This window comes from Rissa tridactyla, chromosome 1 (genome assembly GCF_028500815.1).
Source record: "Rissa tridactyla isolate bRisTri1 chromosome 1, bRisTri1.patW.cur.20221130, whole genome shotgun sequence".
NCBI classification, from domain to species: Eukaryota; Metazoa; Chordata; class Aves; order Charadriiformes; family Laridae; genus Rissa; species Rissa tridactyla.
The window spans coordinates 68,460,088-68,485,421 of record NC_071466.1 but is presented as its reverse complement, the minus strand read 5'-3'; the positions used below and the strand labels follow the sequence as shown (position 1 = coordinate 68,485,421).

The following is a 25,334-nucleotide window of genomic DNA, read 5'->3' as shown; positions in this document are numbered from 1 at the left end:
GGAGGGGAGGCGGGCGGCCAAGCCCGGGCGCTCGCCCGGGCAAGCGACACGGGACTCACGGAGGCCACAGCCCGCCTCCCTTACGAGGAGGGGGAAGCAGCACCCGACACTCCAACACCTACAACAAGTGAACACCCACCGCCCACTAAACTGCAGCACGCGGTTTACCGCTGACGCACGCCCTCGGCCCCCGCCCACCGCGCGTTCCCATTGGCTACCGGGGAAAAGCCGCGCCTCCCGGGCGGAGAAAAGGCGCGGAGGGGGGGGACAAGCGGGAGTCGGGATGGTGTCACGTGACTCCCTCCCGCTGTCCCTCGGGGGCGGGGCCCGCCCGTGCCTTGCCGGGTATAGCGGAAGTGCGGCGCAGAAGTTGCCGGAAGTGCCGTACCGGCCGCCGGAAGTGCCGCACTGTGGCTTGAGGGTGGGCTTGTGGTGGGGCTGGGGCTGCCAAGGGGGCGGAGGGGGTACCGGGGGCACCGGGTGCTGAGCTGAGCTGAGCTGAGCTGAGCTGAGGGTGCGGGGCAGGCGCGGGTGGGCGGGGGTCGCTGTGCGCAGCCGTGTGCGAGCGGGTCCGCGTCTCGCCATCTGCCTCCCGCCTCTTCTAACGTCTGCCCGCCGCTCTGGGAGGCTGTGGGCTGCCAGGGCCTCTGTCCTCCTCGGGGCCTTGGTGCCAGGGCTTCTCCTCTGCAGGCGGCCCCTGCCTGGCCAGCGAGAGGTTGGGTAAAACCATCCCGCGTTTCCTCAGAGCGGATAGAGGATCTGTGCTGTGCGGTCCTCTTAAACGCCTGTTCCTTTTGCAGGATGTAATGCAACCGTGTTTTATTTGGGATTCCGGCCTCTTCTACTTAACGTTTTAATGGCGCACATCACCATAAATCAGTATTTGCAGCAAGTAAGCAAGTTTTTTTTTGTTGTTTTTTTTTAATTTGTAGGCACTGTTAGAGTATGTGGATGTGTTTTTCTTTGCTGGAAATGTGTTACCTTGCTTAAGAAATAAACCAGCTAGAATGTGTGGTGTGGTAAAGAGAAATACTTAAGTCAGTATGAAGTATACCAGCTGCATGCCAAGGTTCTGTACCTGAAATATCTGAAAAGTGCAATGGTTACTGATATAATGGATAGTGAAGTCGTTTTTCCATAAGAACTAATGTGGTCGGATTATGTATGTGTGTAGTAACAAATGCAGCTCAGGAATTAAAAAAATACAGGTATTTAAGGAGTACAGAAATGCAGAGATACAGTGTATGGCACGGAGGACGGAGACGCAGGAGCTGTGTCACAAGGATACCAGCTGGATTGGACTTTCCGTGTGACATGTTTTAGCCCCAGCCAGCAATTAGGACCACACAGCTGCTTGCTCGCTTACCCGGTTGGGATAGGGAAGAGAATCAGAAGAGAAAAAGTGAGGGGAGAAAACTCATGGGTTGAGATAAAGACCGTTTCATAGGTTGAGCAAAAGCCACGCAAGCAAAGCACAACAAGATATTAATTCACTGCTTCCCATTGGCTGGCAGGTGTTCAGCCATCTCCAGGAAAGTAGGGCTCCATCGAGCGTAACATTTACTTAGGAAGACAAATGCCGTAACTCCAAACATCTCCCCCTGCTTCCTTTTTCTTCCTCAGCTTTATATACTGAGCATGATGTCATATGGCATGGAATATTTCTTTGCTCAAGTGGGCTCAGCTGTCGCAGCTGTGTCTCCTCCCAACTTCTTGTGCCCCCTCCCTTCCCCAGCCTACTTACTGGTGGGGCAGTGTGAGGAGCAGAAAAGGCCTTGACTGCTCAGCAACAATCAAAACCACCCGTGCGCTGTCACAGTGTTCCCTTCCCAAATCCAAAACGTAGCATTATACCAGCTGCTAGTAAAAAAGTTAACTCCATCCCAGCTGAAACCATGACATAGTATCAAGCTTTTAGTGCAACCACTCTTACTACATTTTCATCATTGTTATCATCTTACACTCTTTGGTCAAGTCAATCAAGTGAAGGGCACAAAAAGAGAGTAATTGGCTTTTACTCTCAAAAATGGAGCAGCTGAGATCTCAGGACAGTGATCTGCTCTGAAAAGCCAGCATCTTCTCCAGTTGACAGTCATCACGATCCTCTGTCTCCGTCCTCTGTGTCATAAACACTGTGTCTGTGCATTTAAACTGTCTTTATGCACCTCTCTGAACAATATCTTATCTCTTATGGAAAAATATTTTGCTCTGTGTCAAACCTGGACACTTTACTGATGGAATGGACACTCACCAGGTGAGGATGGAAATCCAAAGCAATGGGTAAGGAAGTGACAGATAGCAGCATACATAGGGCTTAGAAATGAAGACAGGTAAATTAAACATGTAGCTATTGTTCCAAAGGCAATGTCTGATGTTAGACTAGCATCTGTGTAGAATACTTTTGAAACATGTTAAACCTGTAAATATTATATTCTGTGGGACAATGATTTAATTCTGCTTCCTGCTAAAGATAACTCCTTGTAAAAAAAACAGTCTGTCTGAGCAGTTTATTGTGACATCAAGCTAGAAATTTCTTCAGTTGTGGAAGTAGTTTTAGCTATTATTTCTTAAAAGTTCCATTCCCACTCTTTGTGCTTTATTTATCATATTTTTGTGTCCTGATAGGAAAAAAAAATATCTTTTTGCTGTATGGAAAGACCATACTAAATGGGAAAAATCATAGACTAAATTAGCAAAGGAAGCAGCAAAAGAAGGAAAATCAACTGCTTAAACTCTTTTCAGAGATTGGTGGTAGTTTTTTTTTTTTTTCAAGTAAGGGAGAGCTAATTTTGTGTTTTTGAAGTAGTTTTTTCTTATTAAATCTTAAATTCATGAGAAGTATGTTTGTGAGTCCTGATTAATGACATGCAAATTCCATCTGCAGCATTGCAAACAATAATACACAAAGATTGTTTATGCCTTCGCACATATGTTTGATGCCCATAAGTCCAACTGGAATTTTAAAAAGCTTAACCAAATCTGGTTCACAACAGCTCTCTTAGAATGCCAAACTCATGTAAGTTGTTTGGAGATTCTCTGGTTTGCTTGTATCCTACAAATAAGGAAAGAACCACAGTAGTGTTTGTCCCACCTTCTCTGTGATATGTGTTTGAAAAACAGTTGTACTGAAAGTACAATATCGATTCATTCAGTTTTAAACCTTCAGAAACTCACAGTTGGGTTGGTATTGATGGGGATGAACAGTGGTAACAAGGTGGTGGCTTCTGTAGTCATGTAAATATATTGTGTGGCTGGATTTTATTCTGTAATGTGCCTATTTTCTTTGGTAGGTGCAAGAAGCCATTGACAGCAGAGATGGACAGTTTTGTGCAGAATTGGTATCATTTAAACATCCACATGTTGCAAACCCAAGGCTACAGGTGAGAATCTGTTTTTGACCTTTCTTTTGTTTTGCTTTCACTTTTCCTAGCTCTCTACATGAGTTCCTTTCCATTGGGGATAAACCTCAGAAATCTATTTTACAGGTGAGAGCAGAATCCACTCGTAGGTTTGTTTCCCTTTTTTTCTTACAATGATATTATATATTACAGTTTTTCTCCTGGGTGGCTTTCTGTGTTCCACTTCGAATTGTTTTCTGGATAGATACAGTCTTGAAAGTCCCTTCCAGCCAGGTGTACATTAGTTAGTAACGCGGTACAGTGGAAGTGACTATAGAGAGAAAACCAGTGGGTAGCAAGGGTCCAGTGTTTGTGCTTATATGCGTTGCAGATGCTTTTATTTAATGCTAGCTGTGATCAGGTTCTGGAGATAGAATGCACACTAGCAATTCATTACACTGGCTGTGATTATTAATAAAACTTAAGGTTCTGATAGGTAGCAGAGGTGTGTATGCATAAAACTGCCATGACAAATTTTCCGTTTAATGTTCTGTTTCTGATGCATTGTATGTTCCTTTAATGTTTCATTGATTTATTCTCTACTTAGCTTCCGTCTCCAGAGGAGAAGTGTCAACAAGTTTTGGAACCACCATATGATGAAATGTTTGCAGCTCACTTAAGGTAAAGATGGACCAGGAATGTAAAGTCTATTGTGAGGCATCCAACAGGGATGGGGAAGGATATCCTGAAGTTTACTTAGTTATTTTAAAGGGCTTGTGTCTAAAAATTTGGTATTCATTACTCTTATAAATAATGCTATAACTGCAGGAAATTATGACCTTCTCTTTCCCTTCCACATGAAGTTTTCTTTGTGTACCTGGCAGTCATCTGTATATAGCCATTGACACAGCTTTGGTTTCAGTGCTTGCCGTTTCCTTTGCTCTGCATTTACTAGCTACACAAGAATTTAGGGTGAACTAAGTAAGGGAAATAAATATTTTTAAAAAGGAATTTTAGTCATAAAAGTATTCTTAAGACAGCTTTAGGACCTAAGTAATTCTGTGAGGCTTTTATTTAAAAATAATGCTGCATTAACCCAGTCTTTAGTTCACTTTCAACAGTCTTGGAATTTTTTTTATCTGTGCTAATCTTGGTGACAGTTTCAGTAAGAATTAGCATATTACAATTGATACTGTACATATTACAGAAACAAATCCCTATTCATCTCTCGCATCAGTTCTCTACCATTATCAGGCTTAGTGCTGTGTTAAAATGCTTGTGCCATTTTGTTAGGAATATTTCCAATAATATTTCTATGTCTTTTTTTTTTAAATAAACTGTAAAGCTCTATGCCTGTTAAGAGGCAAAAAGAAATATTTGTCTTACGTATGTCATATTTTCTGATGCACTAATGTATTTTTTTCTTTGACAGGTGTACTTATGCTGTTGGAAACCATGACTTTATAGAAGCATACAAATGCCAAACAGTTATCGTTCAATATCCTTTTCCATAAATCTTGTATATTGTTTTCAGATAACTTATTCTACAAAAAGACATATAAGTAATCTTTACCCTTTTTCAAATCTAACAGAATGTGGTCTGCTTCCAAACAGCTATTTAGGTTCTTAAGCAAGGAGATCCAGATAGACTCTTCTTTTAACTTTCTGTAGGACTAAGAAAGAATCTGTCACTTAGCTCTAAGATAGAAAAATAATTTCTCACAGAGTGTGGGAGATTCTGAAATCCTTAATGTAACTTCCAGTTTGTACTTGGCTGGAGGGGAAGATACTGATAAAGCAAGCTGCTATCTTATCGCCGAGCAACCAGTGTTTCTCGTGGCTACTGCCACAGCAAGGGGTGTGTGGCTGTGCTCATGTTCTTCCCCACTGCGTCTTTGCATCCTGCCGCCTCATCTGCTTGCTGCTTTGTTGCTTTCTGCCCTTTCATGTAGTAATATGTGGTACCGTGCAACTGCTGGGCTTTATATCTCTGCTTCATTTAGTAGCGTTTTAAATTTTCCTAAATACAATACATCTTTCCTGCGAGCATTTCAGGCACATAAAGAGGAAAATTGGTGAGTACGTCATAGAGAGCTGCCAGAAACTACACTGTCATCTTTCACTAGCATAATACCATAGTAGTCAAACTAAAATTTTGCCTACAGTTTTTATTATCCCCAGCGATACTTAAATGCAGCCTAGTTGTTTTTGCTGCCTGTTTGAGTTTTTAGATCCAGAAGTGTGAAAACTAAACATCTAAGCTTAATTTTGTAGAATGGTCCATAAGGAAACATGTGAACAGTTTGTTCAAGGTGAGATGGTATTTTATTAAAGCTACTGTAAAAAAATATTTCTGAATTAATTCTTCCTCCTGTGTAGGATTTTTGAAATGCTGACATCTTGAAGACCTTTCCTTTTAAAAAGTGTGTCCTTCTGTATTTAAAGATTAATGTATACTTTTCAAGTTTTATGACCAACTAGAAAGAAAAAAAGCTTACTTCTCATGTCTTATTTGTTGCATGATTTGCCCATACTAAGTATACTGTTTTACTTTTCCAGGGCTTTACCTATTATGTATGCTGTAGCCCTCGATCTTCGAATTTTTGCTAATAATGTAAGTAGATCTGATTAACAGCCTCATTATTTTTATCTGTTAGGAGTTTCCATGGTGGAAATATTTTAGACTTTATTACATAGCCTAATTTTGCTCAGTACTGTTTAACTCATTGTTTAGGATTTTGTTGACGCACTGAATTCTTCCAGTCCTATTGAAAAACTAGGTTGCTCAGTCTGCCCACCTCCCATTTGCAGCTTGAACTAGAGAGGACCCGCATGCAACTCACAGCAGTTGCTTACAGCATATGAAGTGATGAAGTACTGTCTTTATAGAGTAGCATGGTGGCACAACTCACTTATTTCCATGTTTCTTAGGGATTTGGTGGAGTCTTTATAAGGGTGGAGATATCCCACAATTAAGCTAATCTAACCACTTACCACATCTGGAGGGGAAGTTTCTGCCTCCTTTCCCCTCTTCCAGCTGTGTGTTCTGCTTTTCATGCTCATTGGAGCCCTTGCTGAGTCCATACAACCCCCAAATTTACATTATTTTTCTCAGGCTAGTGAACTGAAGTGGCTTGTCTAGGGATCTAATGGGAATTCCTAGGCCAAGGTAAGTGGCAGGGTCATGATCTTGCTCCTAGTCACTTTACCTGGAGGGGTGGAGCTAGAGCTCAAGTTAGGTTAGAGTTTGACCATATCGAGTATTTTCAGTGTTTGTCCCCTCAGCACTTTCTTGTGCCCACCCACCCACAAAACAGCACATGAGGCATGCTTGCACAGAGAATGTTTTGTGCGTGTGTGTGCCAGCTCTGTAACAAGTCTTGATTCTCACTCTGAATGAGGCAAATTCATGTATTTGAGATGTATGAGAAAGGGGAAAGTTGGATCAGTCACGCTGGAAGTGTTTGAACTCTGTCTTCTAACCTTAGTATGTTCAAAGGATGCGGATACAGAGAAGACTTCTGCAGCAAAGGATGTGTTTCCATTTCTCTTCCTTACGTTTCAGCTAGTGAGAATGCAAGCCTTATAGTAAAACTTTTTAGAAAGCACATAGTAAATATCTACTCGCTATTCTACCCCCCCTTCTTTGTTGTTTAAGTTCTGCATTAATCAGTGCATGGATCTTTCCCATATGTTGGCAACTCTTCATTTTTTTTCTCTTGCTGCTGTAATGTATGTTTTCTGTTTCTTCTGAAAATCCCAGGTCCTAGCAGTGTGTGTTACTACTAGAAAATGCTGACTATGGTTTAGAAATAAGATCTAGCCCTTGTGGCTGTGGAGAGAAGCTTAATTACAAATTCTAAAACTCAAACTCCCTAACTGGAGAAGGGTTTTAGTTTGCTTTTGTTCAAAAGACATTTTTTTGCCAGACTCTTGGTTTTTAAAAACTTGAGTTGACTACCTTCTGGATTTGGAGATAGCAGGCATGGCAAATCTATGCTACAAGACTTTTTAAAATGTTGTATTAAAGAACTGAACTGTTTACGAGCTAGCAAACCAGGATGTAGAATTACACGTTGTTTCTTGCTGTGTAATGATAGGCAGATCAACAGCTGGTGAAGAAAGGGAAAAGCAAAGTTGGCGACATGTTGGAAAAAGCAGCAGAACTGCTGATGAGTTGTTTTCGAGTCTGTGCCAGTGACACGTAAGTGAAAGATCCTCTATAGAACTTGCACTATTAAATTGTTAAGAACTTAATGAACTTTACGTAAGATCTTTCCACTTACTAAGACCACATCTGGGTACGAACAAACACTTCTAAGGGTTGTTTCCTCTCATTTATAGTCTGTACTCTCTTGACTATTAACTACAGCTGGAGAGGCCTCCCTTCAGGTTTAACATTCCTAGCAGATGTTGTTGGGAGGGACTGATTATGTCCCTGTTTCTCAGGAAAGATAATTAACACTTTTGTACCCTGAGATTATTAACACTTTCGTGCCCTGTTCAGCTGTGAAGTTTGCTTCATTATGATTAGGTGGAAAAAAAGTGACTCTTTGGTTTCCAGTCTTAGCAATTTTAACAATTCCGAAGTGGAGAAAATGTTGGGGTTTTTTCCCCATCTTTCTTACAGCTTGAATATTGTAAGCGACTGATATGCTAGTGTATGTGTTATCTGTAGACTGGAGTAAGGACCCTGATGCAGATGAATAATATTTTGCATGACATCTTTTCATTATGTTGAGAAGAAATGCAGCAGAGCCGTTCAAACTCTAAGATGGGAACACATGTTCTGACAGTGCTGGTATGGTTTAAGACACGGAGTTTGGCCTTGACTTTTATTTTCAGACACCTATTTTTACCCTAAAAATCCATAAAATATCTATGGAGGGAATTTACCATAAGGACAAAGTCATTTTCTTGCAATGCTCAGTGCTAACAGGTTTTTCACTTTTTTCTTTTCTTATGACAGTCGAGCAGGCATTGAAGATTCCAAAAAGTGGGGCATGTTGTTTCTCGTGAATCAGCTGTTTAAAATTTATTTTAAGGTAGGGTTCAAGTCTGGTAAGCTGTGTTTTGTATCTCATAGTCTAAGTCAAACCCACCCTTTTTTATATGCTACTATGTATCTACGCTCTCTGAGTAAAATGCAATTAATTTCTTTTAACAGATCAACAAGCTCCATCTATGTAAGCCCTTAATTAGAGCAATTGACAGCTCAAATCTGAAGGATGAGTATAGTATGGCACAGCGAGTTACATACAGATATTATGTTGGACGCAAAGCCATGTTTGACAGTGACTTTAAGCAAGGTACTGTGTGCCAGTAGGAGACTGAAAAGTCTTGCTGCTTGGTGTGAAATCTGGCTGATGTCATATGCGTGTTTGTGTGACTCAAAATGTGTGTAGAAGGTGCAGTTGTGCATGCAGTGATCCAAGGCCCACAGGCTGAGTCAGGTCAGAGATGAGATTATATGACGCTTCTAATTGTAGCATACACCCAGTTTTAAAATATCTGTGTCAGTGAAGTTCTCTGTAGTCTTAATGCATTGTGTGCATGCATAATGAAATGTATGAGCATCCAAAAGAGGAGGTTTGTAAAAGGTTTCACTAAGGAGGCTTTGCAGCTCTCTTGTCCTCTTCAAATTGCTGAATGCCATGTAGTAAATCTTCAGCAAACTGTACTGTAAAATTAGTTTCTCAGTGCATTGATTTTTGGAAGATGTAGAAACTGCATTTCTGAGATTTCTTACTTACTAATAGAAATGCTTCTAGAGCTAAGGTGTACAGCTTTCATCGCTAACCAAAGCCCCTGACCAAAATCTATTCTGGAGCTGGTTTTGTAAGTCTAAACAGTGTCTTCTGCCTGTCAGGCTTGTCATTTTTCTTTCTTAATCAAAACTGACGAGGGAGTTTCATGTTGTCACGCTGTATGATCTCACTGGCACATTTCCGCATCTCAGCAGATGTATGCATTGTGTGCAGCCTACCTCCATTGAAGAACCTGTGAATTTAGAAAGTAGTGTTCTGTTTCACCAGTGCTTCTTGAGATTCTGCCCTCCTGTAGTAGTAACACAATAATGTTACTGAAATCAGCTGAAAATTCGATTATTGCTTGTAACTGTTACCTCTGACATCTGGACCTTGACAAGTTTTCTTTGACTTTCTGAAGGAGGACTTATTTTTCTGGTAATACTTTGTATTTGGTGTGACTCTCCAATAATTCTTACAACATTTTTCTTAGTGTATTTTGATTGGTGTGATTCTTTTTTTATATAATTTCAAATATCATGTGTTCAAGCTAGAGATGGACATGGAGCACAGAATTTGAGTTACAGTTTTAATCCATTTTTGTTGTTGATTCGTGTTACTAGCACTTTTATTTGTGTCTGCAGCCGAAGAGTATCTGTCATTTGCCTTTGAGCACTGTCACCGCTCAAGCCAGAAGAACAAAAGAATGATTTTGATCTACCTGCTGCCAGTAAAAATGCTGTTGGTGAGTAGATGTTACTCTTCTAAATAATTTTTTGGGAGCAGATAACCAAACTGATGCTCAATATGGTTCTTGCCCTTTTTGGAATTCAGAGGCTATCTGTGCCTGACCACCATAAGAGTCAGCATATGCACATGATGTTGTGTCAGGACAAAACCTGTTGAATTGTCATAGCGGCATAGCAAAGGAGAAAGGGGGGAAAAAAAAACACCAAACAAAACCCCCACCTTCTTTTCTCCTTACCTTCCTCCCACCCCTTGTAAAGGTGCAACCTGAAGTTGCTTCTGTAATAAAGACAACTGAGCTCTTAGGAGAAGCACTTAACGGTGTAACTTACGTTGTGTAGCTGGGCCCGTGTCTGGTGATCAGCTACACAGATGGGCCAGGGAATGTGTGTATTCACTAGGAGAAATCTGTCTGCTTCTTTCACCTGGTGAAGGGAAGGGGGATGTGCAAACAGATGGCTGAAGACTGTTGAGGGGGGTTTGCCACAGGAGAGAAAGGATTCCTATCTTTGGGGTTTATGTTTGCGCCTTGTACATCTGCCCATTCGAGGCATGTCAGAAGGGTCGCGAAGTAGAGCATTTTGGTTTTGAACAAATCAAGGAAGACTGGTTACTATTTGATCATTTCATCTTTCTATTAAAAGCATTAAGCACACCTCTGTTTCTTGTTCCTGTCCCTTCCCATGTGCTGTGCTGGCATTTGTGTTTCCTTGAGTTAGCGGGATTATGCTAAGAATTAATTCAGTGTAACAGAGGGGACGAGAAACAGATTTTAGTTTCCTGTTCCTGGCCCTATTACCAAAGTTACCTGTGGAGAATGTTGTTACCATCTGCTGCTGTGAGCTGCCGTCTTCCACCTTTGCCCCAACCTGTTTATGACTATCCTTCCTTTTCCATTCAGTGCTCCCTTTCCAGTCCCTTGCAGTGTCAAGTGGGTAAAGGAGAAGCATAATGGGTATGATAATTGGCTTCTGTTTTTAATTTTCTATGTATTGACTTTCTTGCTGGTTGTTTTCAGATCAATCAATGGTAGGGTTGATAAAGGAAAACTTAACAGCCCTCCTAAAAACTTTTTCCCATCCTGACATGAGTGCCGGAAACTGGTGGGTCCGTTAGTGCCTAGTGCTTTTCTGGAGCAGTTCTAGTGTACAAGAGGCACTAACAAAACCAGATAAAGGTCATTGTTTTTACAGTTGCTTTTTTAAATCAGAGCCCAAACATTAACACTAATCTTAAACTGTACTAAACTAGCTTGGATGGTTTTGTTTTTTTTTTTTTTTCATTCCTAGCAGCTCTCAGTAAACATGCAGCTGAGTTCTGCTCTCAGCTAATCCTCCAACCAGGAAAGGAGTTACCAACAGCATAGCATGATGGTAACTAAATTTAAAGTCTGACCCAAGTCAGTGTGCAATCTGATCTCTGCTGTGCGGGGGCGAAAAAACAAAGTTTCTTTTTGATAGTGTAGGTGGTTCGGTTTTACCAGGTCTAGGAATGAGAATTAATTTTGTTTCTTTAAATTTAAACTTTCTCTCTCTTTTTTTGTTGTTGTTGTTTAGTTTTTTGAGAGGACTTTTTTTATTTCTGCACAGAGGCATAGTGAAGGAAAAATCTGGTACAGACTGAGCTAGCACTTGACAGTGCTGAAGTACTGCTTGTATTATTAGTAATGCTTGGGATTCTTGCCGTTCTTCTGTTTGCGGATTAGATCATACAGCTATGACATAAAATTTGGATCTGCCTAGGCTTCAAGTCTCAGGATCTTGATTTTAAAAGTTTGATAACTGTACCCTAACATTAAGAAATATTAAGACTCCCTAAACCATGATAAATAGGTAGTTATCGTGAGTTGAGCTAGAAGGTGTTTGGCAGGGGTAAGGGCATTGTCTTACAAATACTTTTATTCATCTCTTGTTCTGTAGCAAAAAAAAAAAAAGTTGGTTAAACATTTGTCTTTCTCTAACAAATGTTTTTATAGCTTACTGTATAACATTTGAAATGCATTTGACTTTATCCTGGGAAATGTGGAAACTTTATTTTTCAGGGACATATGCCAACAGTTCAGCTCTTAAAGAAGTATGACCTCATGCAGTTTGCTGAAGTAACGAAGGCTGTGAGGTATGATGATTATTTTATTGCCTTGTGTGTTAGTTCAAAAAGTATTACATAAAAGGTATTTATTTGGGATGATTGAGGAAGGCAAGGGAGGGATATTCCTACCCAAGTTAGTTTCTTTTCTTATTTGGGTGAGAGCTTCTCATGTTTTCATTTTTTCATCCTCATAGTGAAGGCAATCTTCTCCTACTGAATGATGCTCTGACAAAGCACGAGACCTTCTTTATTCGATGTGGAATCTTTCTTATCCTTGAGAAGCTGAAAATCATCACATACAGAAATCTCTTTAAGAAAGTGTAAGCATAACAAAACCTACATTTTTGCAAAAGTAGATTTAGTATTTCTTCACCTAGGACTGAGATCGAAATGCTCCTTAGTTCTCTCTCTGAGCGCTGAATTCCTGTTAAAGTGAATTTATTGTAGAAAGGCGGTTTTTCTAAGAAACAGAATTTTTAAGTGTTTGTTTCTCAAGAACAGATTTTTTTTTTCCTGTTGTTTCTTTCAGATATTTACTACTCAAAACCCATCAGCTATCTCTAGATGCCTTTCTGTTTGCCCTGAAATTCATGCAAGTAGATGATGTTGATATTGATGAAGTCCAGTGCATTTTAGCTAACCTTATATATATGGTATGTACTGACCACTTCTTGTTTGGCCCTTCCAGACTTAAGAGAGTAAAAAATATTAGGCAGAGAACAAAAGTTTATTACAAAAAACATATCAGTAATCCCAGGTTTTCTTGTATAAAAAAAAAAAAAGGTTATTCACTTGTGCCCAAGTGAAATGTTTTCATTTGCCTTGAGGGCTTTCTCTAGTTCCTGACTCTTTTGTAGGAACCAGTTAAAACTGAAGTTGAATTTTACATTGCAAATCCAGTACTGACATTTCTATATATGCATAAATACTGATTTAAAAATACAAAAGTTGTAACTGGGACAAACAGGGATGTGTTTTTCTGCATTTGAAGTAGGAAACTCTTTGTCATTCTAACATTGGAAAAAGTTAAAACCAGATTTCTTTGGTTTTGTTTCATATTTTGTCTTTTACTCTAAATGGATCTCAACTACTCATGAACAGATAAAGGCTTGAAATCAAGTGATTTCTAATAAATTGGAGGGTTTGGAGCAGCATTGCAGTGTCAGCACACCAAATAATGTTTCTCTGTTTCTGAAACATTATTTGGTGTGCTCTTGGAGTAACAGAGGGTGGGATTAGGTGACTGGAAAGTTTCTTTCAGTGTTACGTGTCTGAAAAGAAAGTACTCTGTCGTTTAGTTTGTTAGGTTTGGAATAGTGATTAATTAAAATCATCGTTTTAAAGTGAGCAAAAGTAAATTTAGGAACACATCAGTAGAGCTCTGTCTCTTCAAGGAAATGTAAGCAGACCAGTAGGGGGGGCCCTGGCAACAGGCTCTCGGTCTGACAGCACCCCTTAGTACACAAACATGGTTGTGGTTCCAGCTCTCTACTTTGTGAGTTAACCCACTTACATAAATTGGATCCTTATAGATATTAAGTAGTGCGGTGGTGACTGAGTATACGCACACAGCTTTGCTTGATGTAGTCTGAAGGCAGCTGAGGTTATAGGTGTCGCCTTACCAGCTTCCAGTCCTAACGCTGTCTTTTTCTCCTTCTGCCAGGGTCACATTAAAGGCTATATATCTCATCAGCATCAAAAGCTTGTGGTCAGTAAGCAGAACCCATTTCCTCCTCTATCAACAGTGTGTTGAGTATTATGTCTTTTCCATGCAAGTACTTTTCAGATACTCAGCTTGCCCAGTGGGGCTGCTCCTAATCACCCCGAGAACACTGTAAATGACCTGGTTCATGTCCAGGACTGGAATACCAGGAACTGTTTGTGGCTCCTTTCCCAGAATGACCAAGGCTGCCAGTGTTACAAAGTGCGTTGGAACGAAATGCTAACTTTTCAATGACAGTTTCTGCAGGCTTTCTGGATCATTCAAAGTATTTCACAAGGAAATAAAGCAAAGCATTCCGAACTACTTCCGAAGTACTTAAAAGTTTTTATGAAGTACTCTGTGTTACTATTTCTGCATTTATCTTTCAGAGAGGAGAAGTATCATTCTTTGTTACTTGCGTTAATCCATTCTTCAGAGTGGAAAAGATGTTTTCTTTCATGGTTTCCATTTTTTTAAATCTCTTCAATAGTCTGTCTTGCAGGTATTAAATACTCTCTTCAAGCCTTCTCTAAAAACTAGAGAAGTGCTTGCCAGCAAAAGCTTTAGTGTGTCAGTGATACTTACGGGTTCAAATAAATGTGGGATTTTTCTCTGTAGGTGCTCACAGATGGGTTTGTGTTTTTTTAATTCTGGTAATATTTTGTTTCATTTTTGTTACAATGAAAAAAACTAAGTAACTTATGCGAAGTCTTTTTTATTCTGCTTCTGGGGAAAACACTGCCACTGGATCCGTTAAGTGTTACTACCTTGGGGGTTTTGTTTGATTGTTTGGGGTTGGTACAGTGTAACCTTGGCCATAGTGGTGGGATGGGAGTCTTGGAGTTTTTCAATTATTTTTAAAGAAAATAAAACATTTTTTTCCCCCTCTTTGAGAGTTGGGTTTTATTTTACCCACTAACTGATGTGGACATGATTCATAAGGGAAAACACAGATACCGTGTATAAGCGGAAGCATTTTTCCGTGTGATGAGAGTGTCAAGTCCTACATCAACATAGGCATTTAAAGGCTTGGAGTTCCCCTGGTTTTCCTAAGTTTAGCTTTTATGGATGCTGAAATAAGAATATGAATTTGCTGAATCAAACCTCAGGGTAACAAGAATTTAAAAGACTGATTTCCTTCTAGTGACATTTAAAATACCAGAAAAACATCAGTGCCTTTTGAGTTTTAGGATGAAAAGTTCTTGGAAACTTCAGTCAGTTTTTAGTAAAATAACTAGGTTTACCGCATCGTGACTTTCGCAGTACTGTGTGTCTGCAGAAGAAGGAAAGGCAAAGAGTCTTTTCTGTATGAATTGGAGTTATACACGTATCATCGTTGCAACTTCCTCGCTGCAAATCGTGATAAGAGAGTCAAATGGGTGTACTGGCTGCATCCAAATGTTTCCTTGCAGTGATTGGCAGGGGGTTTGGTGCTGGAGGGTTGGTTGTGTTTGTGTTAGTTCATTTTTTGTTTCAACCATATCATATACCTCGCGGTGTTCGTGAACAGAAATGTGTCCCAGTCAGTGTCTTCTAGTGGCCAAGATCCCAGGATACCAGTCAGAAACCAAGTGCCTTTATACTCGGTAGCTAAAAAGCTTCCTCCAGCCAGTCGTTTGTTTACGGCCTCCTGGAGGTGTCCACAAAACTGCCTGTTTGTGAGGCTTACGTTGAGTATTTGCTTGCAGTCCTCAGCAGGAAGGTATGAAACCTGCAACTCATCACCTTGGAGTTCATCACCTTCCATTCTCCAGCCACTGACTGTACCAGCCAATTTGGGAATTAGAATGTGTTCTGCAAAGTCTCTTTCAGGGGTGCAGACAGGAAGCTGGTGGTTGTTGCACTCAACGTGCTCTTGGAGTTGTAGTAACGCAATGTTGTTCTCAGCAGTGTCTTCGTCATACCGGATGTGTATGTGTGTCTCACTAACTTGCATTGTCTTCTCGGTTCCGCTTGTTCCATTAGGCCCTGTGAAGCAATGACATTGCAGTGCTCTTAGGAATCAGACTTGAAAACTGCGTGCAAACTGACAACAGCTGCCTAGTCTCGCTGAGAAATGCGTGCAGTAGAGAAACTAAAGGCTCTCTTTCTTGAAAACGCTGCGGTAAAGGTAAACTAGTTACGATGTATTGAGACAGCTTTTTAATGCTGTGTAGAAGCGTGTATAATTTCAGCGGGAAGGAGAAGTACCCAACAGAAGAAGTGAATTTTGGCATGAAACAAAAGCCACCTCTAAATCCACCTGGTTTAGCTTATCCCTAGGTGCCGAGTTCTGAATTGCGTTCGAGAGGCAGTTGTCTCTCTGCTTGGCTTGCAGGGGGTTATGGGGCAGCTCGAGTTCTAGCTTAAGATACTTAACTAAGATGCTGAAATGAGACGACAGCTGATTTGTTTCCTTTAACAATATTTTTATCCAGAAAAAAATTTCAGTGAGCCCTTTTTTATTTTTTTTTTTTAGTTTAAATTTAAATAAATTTTAAATTTATTTTAAAAATACTCAAATGTGCTGCAACAAGAGAAAAGGTGTTTGGTCACCTACCGGCACCAACCCTGACTTCAAAATGGCTGTGCAGAAGGGCGCACTCTGCCGTAGTCAGTACGAAGTTACTTTTTAGCAGCACTCCGCCACAGAAGCCCTTCCCTTCCGAGTTAAGCAGCAGGACCTAAGAAAAGGCAAAAAGACGGTAGACAGCACTGCCCGCGTGAGGCTGAGTGATGGGTTCCATGAATTGCTAGAAATACCTGCCAAGGAAATCGGTCATCACGTTTCTTCCTGGTTTGGCTTATCAGATTATTGCTGTCTTGAAGTCTGCCACATGCACATTGATCTAGCAGAGGAATTAAAAAAAAAAATAATCAAAACTTCATGCTGTATCATTTCAAGACAGCTACTACCTGTGAATATCTTACTGCTTCCACCTTGTCTTTGGGGTTTTGGTTTTGCACCAAGGAAAAGGAGAAGGACAGTTTCTCAGTTGGTGAGAATTGGAATAATTTGCTTGGCATTTGTAGTCTGATAGCTTAGCGATGGCGCTGAACATGGTGGGTCATTGCTTAGCCTTGTGGTGACCAGATTTCACTGTTACTAATGAAATGAGGCTTCATCTCCAGCCAACCATCAGCACAGCTTGCTTCCTCTTAATTTGTATCCTGTATCCAAATTGCGCCAAATATCTGAAAGCTGTGGCCCAATCTGGACAAGGTGAATCCTGGGTTTTCCTTGTCAAAGCTGTTACTCTAGGACTGCGCATGCCTTTGTGTTCTGGTTCAGACGTCAAGCCTTCATCACCAGAACTGCGGCTCTACAGCTCAGCTCTTGTTTGGCTGCCCTGCTTGCTAATGGAGACAAGGGCCTAAGTATACTACTGTGGTTTTAGTAGACCTTGTTTATAAGGGGATGAAATTGAATGAGATGCCTAGTATGAGATTGGAAAAATGAAGAGGGCTACTGCTTCAAACTAATTTATATGGCAGCAAATTTTGCCCTTCATTTATCAGACCATCAGCTGCCTGATCAGAATCTATTGAACCTCATTCCCGAACAGACGGGTCTTCAGCGGAGTCAGTCTTTACTGACCATAGGAGTGGAAAACCTGGCCCAGTGAGTGATACATAGGATGATGCAAGTCCTCTCTGCAGACCCATGTTTAAATGTTCAGATCAAATATTGCTTCTTTTACCATGCTCTTGGGTGGTGGTGGTACCTAGAGTCCTCCTTTATCTGTCCAGTTTGGAAGGTCGGTAATTTCCTTGTTGCTTGAGTCTCCAAGCAGGCTGATGGTATCTGGCTGTCAGATGGTGGCCCACCCACCCCAGCACCGAGCACGTGCCCCCTGTACTTCTATGCTCACACCTACCTAAGGCGATGCACTGTTTTTTGTCCTTCCCGAGCTCATAGCCATCAGCACAGGAGCAACGGTAGGAATGACTTCCCGGGTAGCAGAAGTGGTGACATCCTTCCTTTGCTTGGTGGTGACATTCATTTTTAGCTAAACAGAACAAGTGGAGGAAAAGCATCGGGAACAGTTCAGCTGGAGTTCCCTTGCATAGCTTGAGTCCTCTTAACTAAGCATTTTTTTACTTGCTTTGTGTGGAGGTGGGTAGGGATTCTGGCTTGGTTGTATTTCCCACCATGTTGTTTTTTCCCTTGTTAGGCAGAAATTGGAGACAGCTGAGTCTCTGCAGCATCCACAGACTCGTTGCAAACTGTGCCCACCCAGCACCTCCCTGCACCGGGCTGTCTGCACCTCTTGAGTTTTGGGGAGCGTTAGGCAAGGGTCAGACTAGGCCAAACATGGGTTCACGTGGAAGGATGCCATGGGTTTTCTTTCTGCTCTCTTAAAACATTAAGTTTCTGCAGTGGGAGGAACTGTTGCACATCTTAAGAAGGCAGGTATTGCTTGAGGAAGAAGGCGGCTAAAGCTTTCTGTTTTTCAGCAAAACCAAATGCATAGCTCTTACTTCTCACGCCCATGCTGAGAAACTTAAAATTAACAGCTGCTGAAGGTAAGAAAAAAAGAAAGGGAATATTAATCACCTTTGAAACATGTTCAATCAACTCTCCATAGCTGAGCAAACACAGAGTCATAGAATCTTCATGGTTGGAAGGGACCTTTGAGATCATCGAGTCCAACCATACACACACAAAAAAAACCCCTACAATCCCTGCCACTAGAGCATGCCCTGAAGTGCCAAATGTAGACGTTTCTTAAATACCTGTAGGGATGGTGACTCAACCACCTCCCTGGGCAGGCTGTTCCAGTGCCTGACCACTCTGTCAGTAAGGTAATTCTTCCTAATATCTAATCTAAACCTCCCCTGCCGCAGCTTCAGACCATTTCCTCTGGTCCTGTCATTATTCACCTGGGAAAAGTTGTAGAGGGCAATGAGGTCTCCCCTCAGCCTCCTCTTCTCCAAGCTAAACATGCCCAGCTCCCTCAGCCTCTCCTCATATGACTTAAGCTTCAGCACAGAGCAACAGGACGAACAGCCATTTGATGGTGGATCTAGCTCACAGGTGGAGAAGTAGCAAAAAAATCTCACATAACGTGGCTCTCTAAGGCTCCCGCTGAGCAGATCCAATTCCCAGCACTGGTCCAAACTGTGTCACCTTCTGTGCTCCCCAGAAGCTGGTCACAGTCACACCCCTTATACAGAAAATGACCCTGTCTTGCGGCAGCCAGGGCGTCTCCCAGCCCAGGGGACCTCCGAGCCAGCAGAAATACTGATGTAAGGGCTGGAAAGTAGAACCTGGCAGATGTAAAAATGTGGGATCTGGCCCAGGGTGTTTTACGTGCCAGAAAGCATCCATTTTGCTTTCTGCCTTTTACACTTCCACTGAAAATGGTTTGTTTTCTGGAGTCCCTCTGTCCTGGGGGACTGTCTTGTGGGCACGTGTGCCCTCAGAGGTACTGGTGTAGCTGGGAAGCCACCTCAGCACTGCAGTCATGGTTCTTCAGGCCACATGCTGCCTGGGACCACGGCAAGACAAGCAGCCAGGAGCGCCGGTGGCAGCAGGCAGGGATGCCTTTGGAGCCCACCTGTGAGGGGGACTTGCTTGAGCCCTTTTGCTGTGTCCCAAGAGAAGGGAGGCTCAGGGGGAAGAGGCAGCCTGCGAAACCTCAGGATGCCATAACGTTTTGGGAGACAGGCAGCCACATCACCCCTGCTCTGCCAAGAACTGTGTGTTTTAACCTAAAACATGATAACTGGAGGTAATGGGAGAGCTGAGTATGGTTTCCTGGGGGGACCCCCTACGCCAGGAGGAGATAGGGCTTCTCTGAAGAGGCAGTGATGCCTTACCGAAAGCACAGTTCTCTCCCTCGTAGCCCTCGGCACAGGTGCAGGTGTAGCCACGGATGCTGTCCTCGCACACACCGTTGTTTTGGCAGGGGCTTGATGAGCACCTCCTGCCACCTGAAGAATCATAGAATCACAGAATGGTTTGGGTTGGAAGGAAACTTAAAGACCATCTAGTTCCAACCCCCTGCCATGGGCAGGGACACCTCCCACTAGACCAGGCTGCTCAAAGCCGCATCCAGCCTGGCCTTGAACACTTCCAGGGATGGGGCATCCACAGCTTCTCTGGGCAACCTGTTCCAGTGCCTCACCACCCTCACAGGAAAGAATTTCTTCCCAATATCTAATCCAAATCTCCCCTCTTTCAGTTTAAAACCATTACCCCTCATTCTATCGCTACCCTCCCTGACAAAGAGTCCCTCCCCATCTCTCCTGCAGGCCCCCTTTAGGTACTGGAAGGCTGCTATAAGGTCTCCCTGGAGCCTTCTCTTCTCCAGGCTGAACAATCCCAACTCTCTCAGCCTGAAATGCCACAGGAGAGGGACATGTCAACACCACCACTGACTCCAATTACACAGCCCCCTTCCCAGCACGTGAGCCGCTCGGAGAAGCATTGCAAAAAGGTTTGGGTGGAAATGGGCTGTGTCTCCTCAAACTACTCCTCATGAGTAATTTTAGCCCAAGCCTCTGCTTCCAGAGGTGCTCCGGCAGCCCCTGGCAGGGATGCTGGGAGGTGCCCAGGGACAGAGCCCGCTTCTGGAGGACGGATGCTCTGCTTCAGGGAAAAGCACTGACTTACAGTTCATGGACTCATTACACATGTAGTGTGAGACCGGCGTTTTAGGTCTCCCATGTTAGGTTGATATGCATAGGGATAAAAAAATGATTATCTGAATATATGGATAAAAAGCCTGGCATCAAAGTTACACATCGCGCAACATCATACTAGGAGGAATTATAATACTAGTGAGTTTAGTCTTTCTGATGAACCAAACGTTGAACCCAGAGGATGCCTCACTACAGGTGGAGCACCAGGCAGAGTTGCCAATTTCCCTTTAAGCTGCCCACTGGAAAGACTCCAAAAGAGTTTGGAAATGTTCTGCAAATAACTGCTTATTTTAGACGTGAGCGATCAGGAGCAAGCCAGCAAAGCCTAACCCGGGACATGCTGTCCAACCTTTCTAAAATTTAAAACTTCATCAGAGAGGTCAACTTCAGTCAGCGAGCTGCTGTAATTAATATCAGGGACAGAAAGGTGAAAACTCTTCCTGCTACTGGGACCAAATCACCAACCAGCATCTGCTCAAGCTACGGGCACGTGTGCCTTTGAGTGCTAGCTGCACTAAAATACTGGCTTAAAGTGGTTACTGCCTTCAGGCCACCTGCAGTCAGATGCCACCAGCATACTCCAGCACAATTTAGGTCTCCTGGGAGGGTGTTTGGGTGGATTAGAGGGGGGAGTCTCAGCAGCACAGCAGAGGGGGTAGAGTTGAGGAGTGGGGACCTCCAGCAGCAGTGGTGGGTGGCTGGAGCTAGGGAAGGGCTACACCTACAGCCTGAAGCAAGTTAGATGGTTTCAAGTCTCTGAAATGCAGGGTCAACTATAGGTAAGGAAGTCTCAGAAAATGTCTGGGGTCAGGTGAGGTTCTGTAGGACTGGGATAAAAGTGAACCTAGTGCTTAGCTTTATTAAAGGAGGAAAGAGAAGATTCAAGGCGTTACAGAGAAAACAGCACGATTTCTGTCACTGGAAAGCTACTGGAATGATTAAACGGCTTGTAAGCACCCAGCAAAATAAGAAGGTGGTAAGCAACATGCATTTTTCAAGATCAAATAATCCAAACCGATTAAATCTAATTGTGTTATAGGATAAGAGACCCAGTGAGGAAATCAGTGAACATCATAGAATAGAAATTTCTCAGATGACATTGTCCTTAAGTGAGCTAGGAAAACACAGACTACTATAAGACTTGGACAAAACTGTTTGGAAAATTACGTTTGAAGAGAGGTTATCAATAGCTAAGTTTATACTGTTAATAAAAGAGAGTCAGGGACAAGTGTGACCTCAGGCCAAGTGCCCTGACAGCGAACATCCACACTAGAGCAAGATGCCACTATAGCAGCTTTGACTTGAAGAGACCAAGGTGGAGCAGCACAAAACAGGGTGAGCCAGCAGTTAGGCCCTCTTTTATCCACAGTGCAGATTTACCCACTGTACCCTGGACTATGGAAGGAACGCAACAAGGATACCAGATGTCTAGAAAATGAGATTTTTGGAAGACAGCATGAAAAAATGGGTTTGTTTAGTGAGGAGGAAAGAAGCCATGGAGATGCACTGCAATGCTCTTCAAAATGTTAGAAAAGGTATCATAAAGAAGGAAACACACACTGCTGATCTGCAGGAAGAAGACAGGACACAATGGCTTTTAATTACTGCAAGGAAGCCAACCCTGAGGCTGAAGCCAGTAACGCGTCCTGATTGTGGCTAAGGTTGTTTGGATGGACCATTCTCAACTGGTGGCCCTTCTCTGTTCATAGACTGCAGAGGAAGCCTGCACGACATGCTTAGTACAAACATCCATTGACTAAAATTAGGATTAACATCCCACCTTTGCAGAAGTGACGAAACATGTAGCAAAGGCCAGATATTTGGCATCATTCTTCATAACATCTATATTCTTCTTCTTTTAGTGGCTTCTGCAGAAAATTAATGCTAACTGCCGATTTTGCCACCTCCTTATCCACTGTCTAAACCCCAGATTAGAAATTAATAAAAACGGAGTAGAAAACCCTAGAGAAAATCTTGGGATGAGGCATGGAGAAAAGGAGGGAATAAGGCGAAGTCACCATCAGCTGATGCCCCAGGCTCCTTGTTCAGGAAGCATCGAGTTACATCAGTCCCTCAGCTTTTACAGATTCGTTTCTTGCCTTGACAGCTGCCAAGGGATGATGCAGTGCCAGCGTCCAGGGTTTGCAGGCAGCCCAGTAGCTTTTAACACTTATTTATCTCGCTCAGGTTTAAATGCTAGATTTGTATTTGGGAGGTTTTCCTGGCAAAGCTGCGCTGCTCTATTGTATCAGCAAAGCAGACTTTGTCAGCTCCCAGGTTGTTTCAGAACAGCCTTAAGTTCAGGAAAAAAAATAGCCTATTTACTATGATAACATCTACTCACCTTAGCTTTTATTCACTTCACAGTCTTAAATGTTTTTTCCTATCTATTACTTTTTTAAATCTTTCACATCAACACTTTTCCTCCTGCTTTACTAGAGACATGACAAATAGCAACTGGGTGTTTCTTTGAGGATGAACTGCTAAAAACTCTCAGAAAACCAGCACTGGAGTGAGTCATAATGTCCACAGTGTGATACCGCTATGGAGGAGAGAAATCAAGAGGCCAGCTTACCATAGTAGATATCCCAAAACATTTTCTGAAAAAAAAAAAAAAAAGAAAAAGAAAAAAGTGAAATTAGATTTTAATTCTCAAATAATATCGTCTTCCATAAATATTTTGGTAAAACAAAAACTGTACATGAGAGAATATACACTACGGTTTAACGTTCACAGAGTTGCACAACTACAAATTCTGCCCTGCCGGAAAAATTTGAATGAGATGGGAGGGGGTTTGCATCCTGCTTATTTTATTGTTTCTTAGAAAGCTATAAAGGAAAAGAAAGACTTTACAGGCAAGAGAGAAACAGCTGAATCCTTTAGCAATACAGCTTCCTGGAAAAACTGGCTGGCCATTGTCTCTCCGGCATGTCAGAGCTGACCTCTGAATTTCCATTTTGACCACTGAAGACACCTGCTTTCCGCTTGTGGAGGTGGAAAGATTTCACATGGGGAGAAACCCAAACGAAAGAAGCAGGCTGCAGGGCTAAACGTGATAGCGGAAGACCAAGGCAGTAATTTCTAATATGCACACAAGAAAACAAAATACTTACGAGCATTTCATCGTTTTCAAACACTTCTCTTGCTTCTTCCTGCGTACATCTCTCTTCAAGGCATTCCCTTTCCAAGCTGCCTTGGAGGACCTCCTCCAAAAGTAGGGAACTGGCACGCCTCTGCCTCTTCATAACGTTGTTTGCATCGTCAGCTGATATAAACACTGAAACGTACGACAAAATCTAACCTCAGTACTTAGATTCATTTCCTTATATATTTTCACCATTTTTTCCCCATTTTTTCAAGAGACATTACTAAGCAGCAATTTTAATCATGAAGACAACTCTTTTGGCTGATTCGGGGTTCCAGCCACATCAAACTTTCATACTGGAAGAGCCCTACTTTCTTAGCCCAAACTCAGCTGAGGAGTCATGACCTTTTTCATTTGGGGAGAGCCTGACTTGCTCCCAAGCAGAGGGAATTTGAAGCCCTTCCTGATGAACTGACGAATTTTTTTCCTGCACCAGACATAGAACAGCGTTGCTGTGGCACGGCCAGGGAAAGGGGAAATGTATTATCGTAAAGGCAGAGGCTCTTTTGTAAGACTGCACAGGGCTTCCAGACTCATCAGTAGAAGTGGAAATGATTTGTATTAGTTTATGATGATGGATCCAAACTGATGGCCTTCAGTCTTCGCAGGGTTTTTTTTGCTGAGAAGCAAAACCGTGACATGGCTGAGCTCTCGATCAAATCTCTCTCATGGAGAATAAAGAAAAGCAATGCTCAAAAAAGTTACAAGGCCTATACCATCCAACACCCTTTGTGTGGAAAGACACTGTAATCTTTTCAATTTGAGTAAGGAGGAGGAGTGAGCAAAGATATGAGAGTTATCAGTTCTTAAAACTCCTCTTTGCAATGATGCCTGCAACAAAACCTGCCTGCCAGCAGGACGGCCGGAGCCGTGCCGGAGCCTGCTGCCTTTGACCTCAAGCAATGTGTGGCTGTGTGTCTCAGCACGTGTTTGTCAGTTCTCCTGTGCTTAGAAAATAAACCCACTGGGGTATTTTTTTGTATTTCATACAGTGTTTGGGGGCCCAGCACTGCCAGGCACAAAGGTTGAACTGATCAATAATACTAGAATTGGAAAAAGTGACAGCAGTAACAAAGTTAGTCGGAAACTGCACACGAATGCCTAGTTATGCTTTTGAAGGATATCTGATAAGCAACAGGCTTCCACGAGGTATTCAAAAAGAAAAAAGATTTAAAAAAAAAAAAAGCTTCATGTTTGTGTTTTGCAATTTAAAAAGCTATCTGACAGCCCGGTGCACATTTCTGCTGTGCGGTGTTTCCGACGCATCCAGCACAGCTGGCACTGCACTGCTGCTGCTGCCGGGGGCGTTTTGACCCTTCTGAAGCAGTCACCACCTTTTTCTTCCTTGTCCAGCTCCTCCTTAATATTGACAAACCACGGAGGATTAATATGGAAACATAAATTTCTTCAAACTATAACAAGCATGCATCTCAGCCTCTTTCGTAAGGCAACTAGAAATACAGAGCAAAATTCTCATTAATATCGGGGGCGCTCTTTAAGAATGATAAGAAAAGACAAAACATAACCCTGGTGTAAATGCTGGTAATTCAAAATTACATTGCCTTAGTAACCTACTGCAGTTTTTACTCAGTTATATGAAAAAAACAAACAAACAAACAACAAAACCACAGGAGAAGCGTAAGAAAAACAAGGAACAGGCAGTTTGCAGTGGTGTCACCCTGTGCTACAAAGTAAACACGACACAAGGTACCAAACTGCTGGTGTGTTTAGAAGAGCAGCAGCACAGATCAGAATTAAAGCCGCAACAAAGCGAAGGCCATACCTGTCTGCTCTGTCTGAAGGAAAAGGGCAGAGAGAAGAAACCATACTGTCCAAGAGCACCTTGCCATTGCCACCCTCTGAGCCTAGTGGCCGCCTGCCTGCATTCCTGCCGCTCCTGGGGGAAATGGCTATATGCGAGATGTTGACGTTTAAAGTCC

The 25,334-nt window shown here is 42.4% G+C and overlaps 2 protein-coding genes across 4 annotated transcripts; one reads left to right on the top strand and one right to left on the bottom strand.

Moving 5' to 3' along the window:
• The first annotated feature begins 267 nt into the window (after positions 1-267).
• PCID2 (PCI domain containing 2) lies at positions 268-15,747 on the top strand. 3 transcript variants are annotated; one of them, XM_054188410.1, is made up of 15 exons: positions 268-421; positions 801-892; positions 3,291-3,380; positions 3,946-4,019; positions 4,771-4,838; positions 5,374-5,413; positions 5,898-5,952; positions 7,439-7,542; positions 8,308-8,383; positions 8,506-8,647; positions 9,730-9,830; positions 11,874-11,947; positions 12,115-12,240; positions 12,450-12,573; positions 15,588-15,747. In XM_054188410.1, exons 2-15 carry the CDS (start codon positions 857-859, stop codon positions 15,594-15,596), a joined length of 1,119 nt encoding a protein of 372 aa, XP_054044385.1. In that variant the 5' UTR covers positions 268-421; positions 801-856; the 3' UTR covers positions 15,597-15,747. The 3 variants fall into 3 exon arrangements, with proteins under 3 accessions (XP_054044385.1, XP_054044369.1, XP_054044375.1); XM_054188394.1 differs by lacking the exon at positions 15,588-15,747 and adding an exon at positions 13,584-14,510; XM_054188400.1 differs by lacking the exons at positions 268-421; positions 15,588-15,747 and adding exons at positions 551-715; positions 13,584-14,510.
• Positions 12,693-25,334, bottom strand: PROZ (protein Z, vitamin K dependent plasma glycoprotein). Its single transcript, XM_054188384.1, has 8 exons — positions 25,178-25,334; positions 23,363-23,526; positions 22,825-22,849; positions 19,425-19,538; positions 17,480-17,611; positions 16,365-16,450; positions 16,162-16,285; positions 12,693-15,590 (listed from the first exon to the last, which is right to left on the bottom strand). Exons 1-8 carry the CDS (start codon positions 25,242-25,244, stop codon positions 15,079-15,081), a joined length of 1,224 nt encoding a protein of 407 aa, XP_054044359.1. The 5' UTR covers positions 25,245-25,334; the 3' UTR covers positions 12,693-15,078.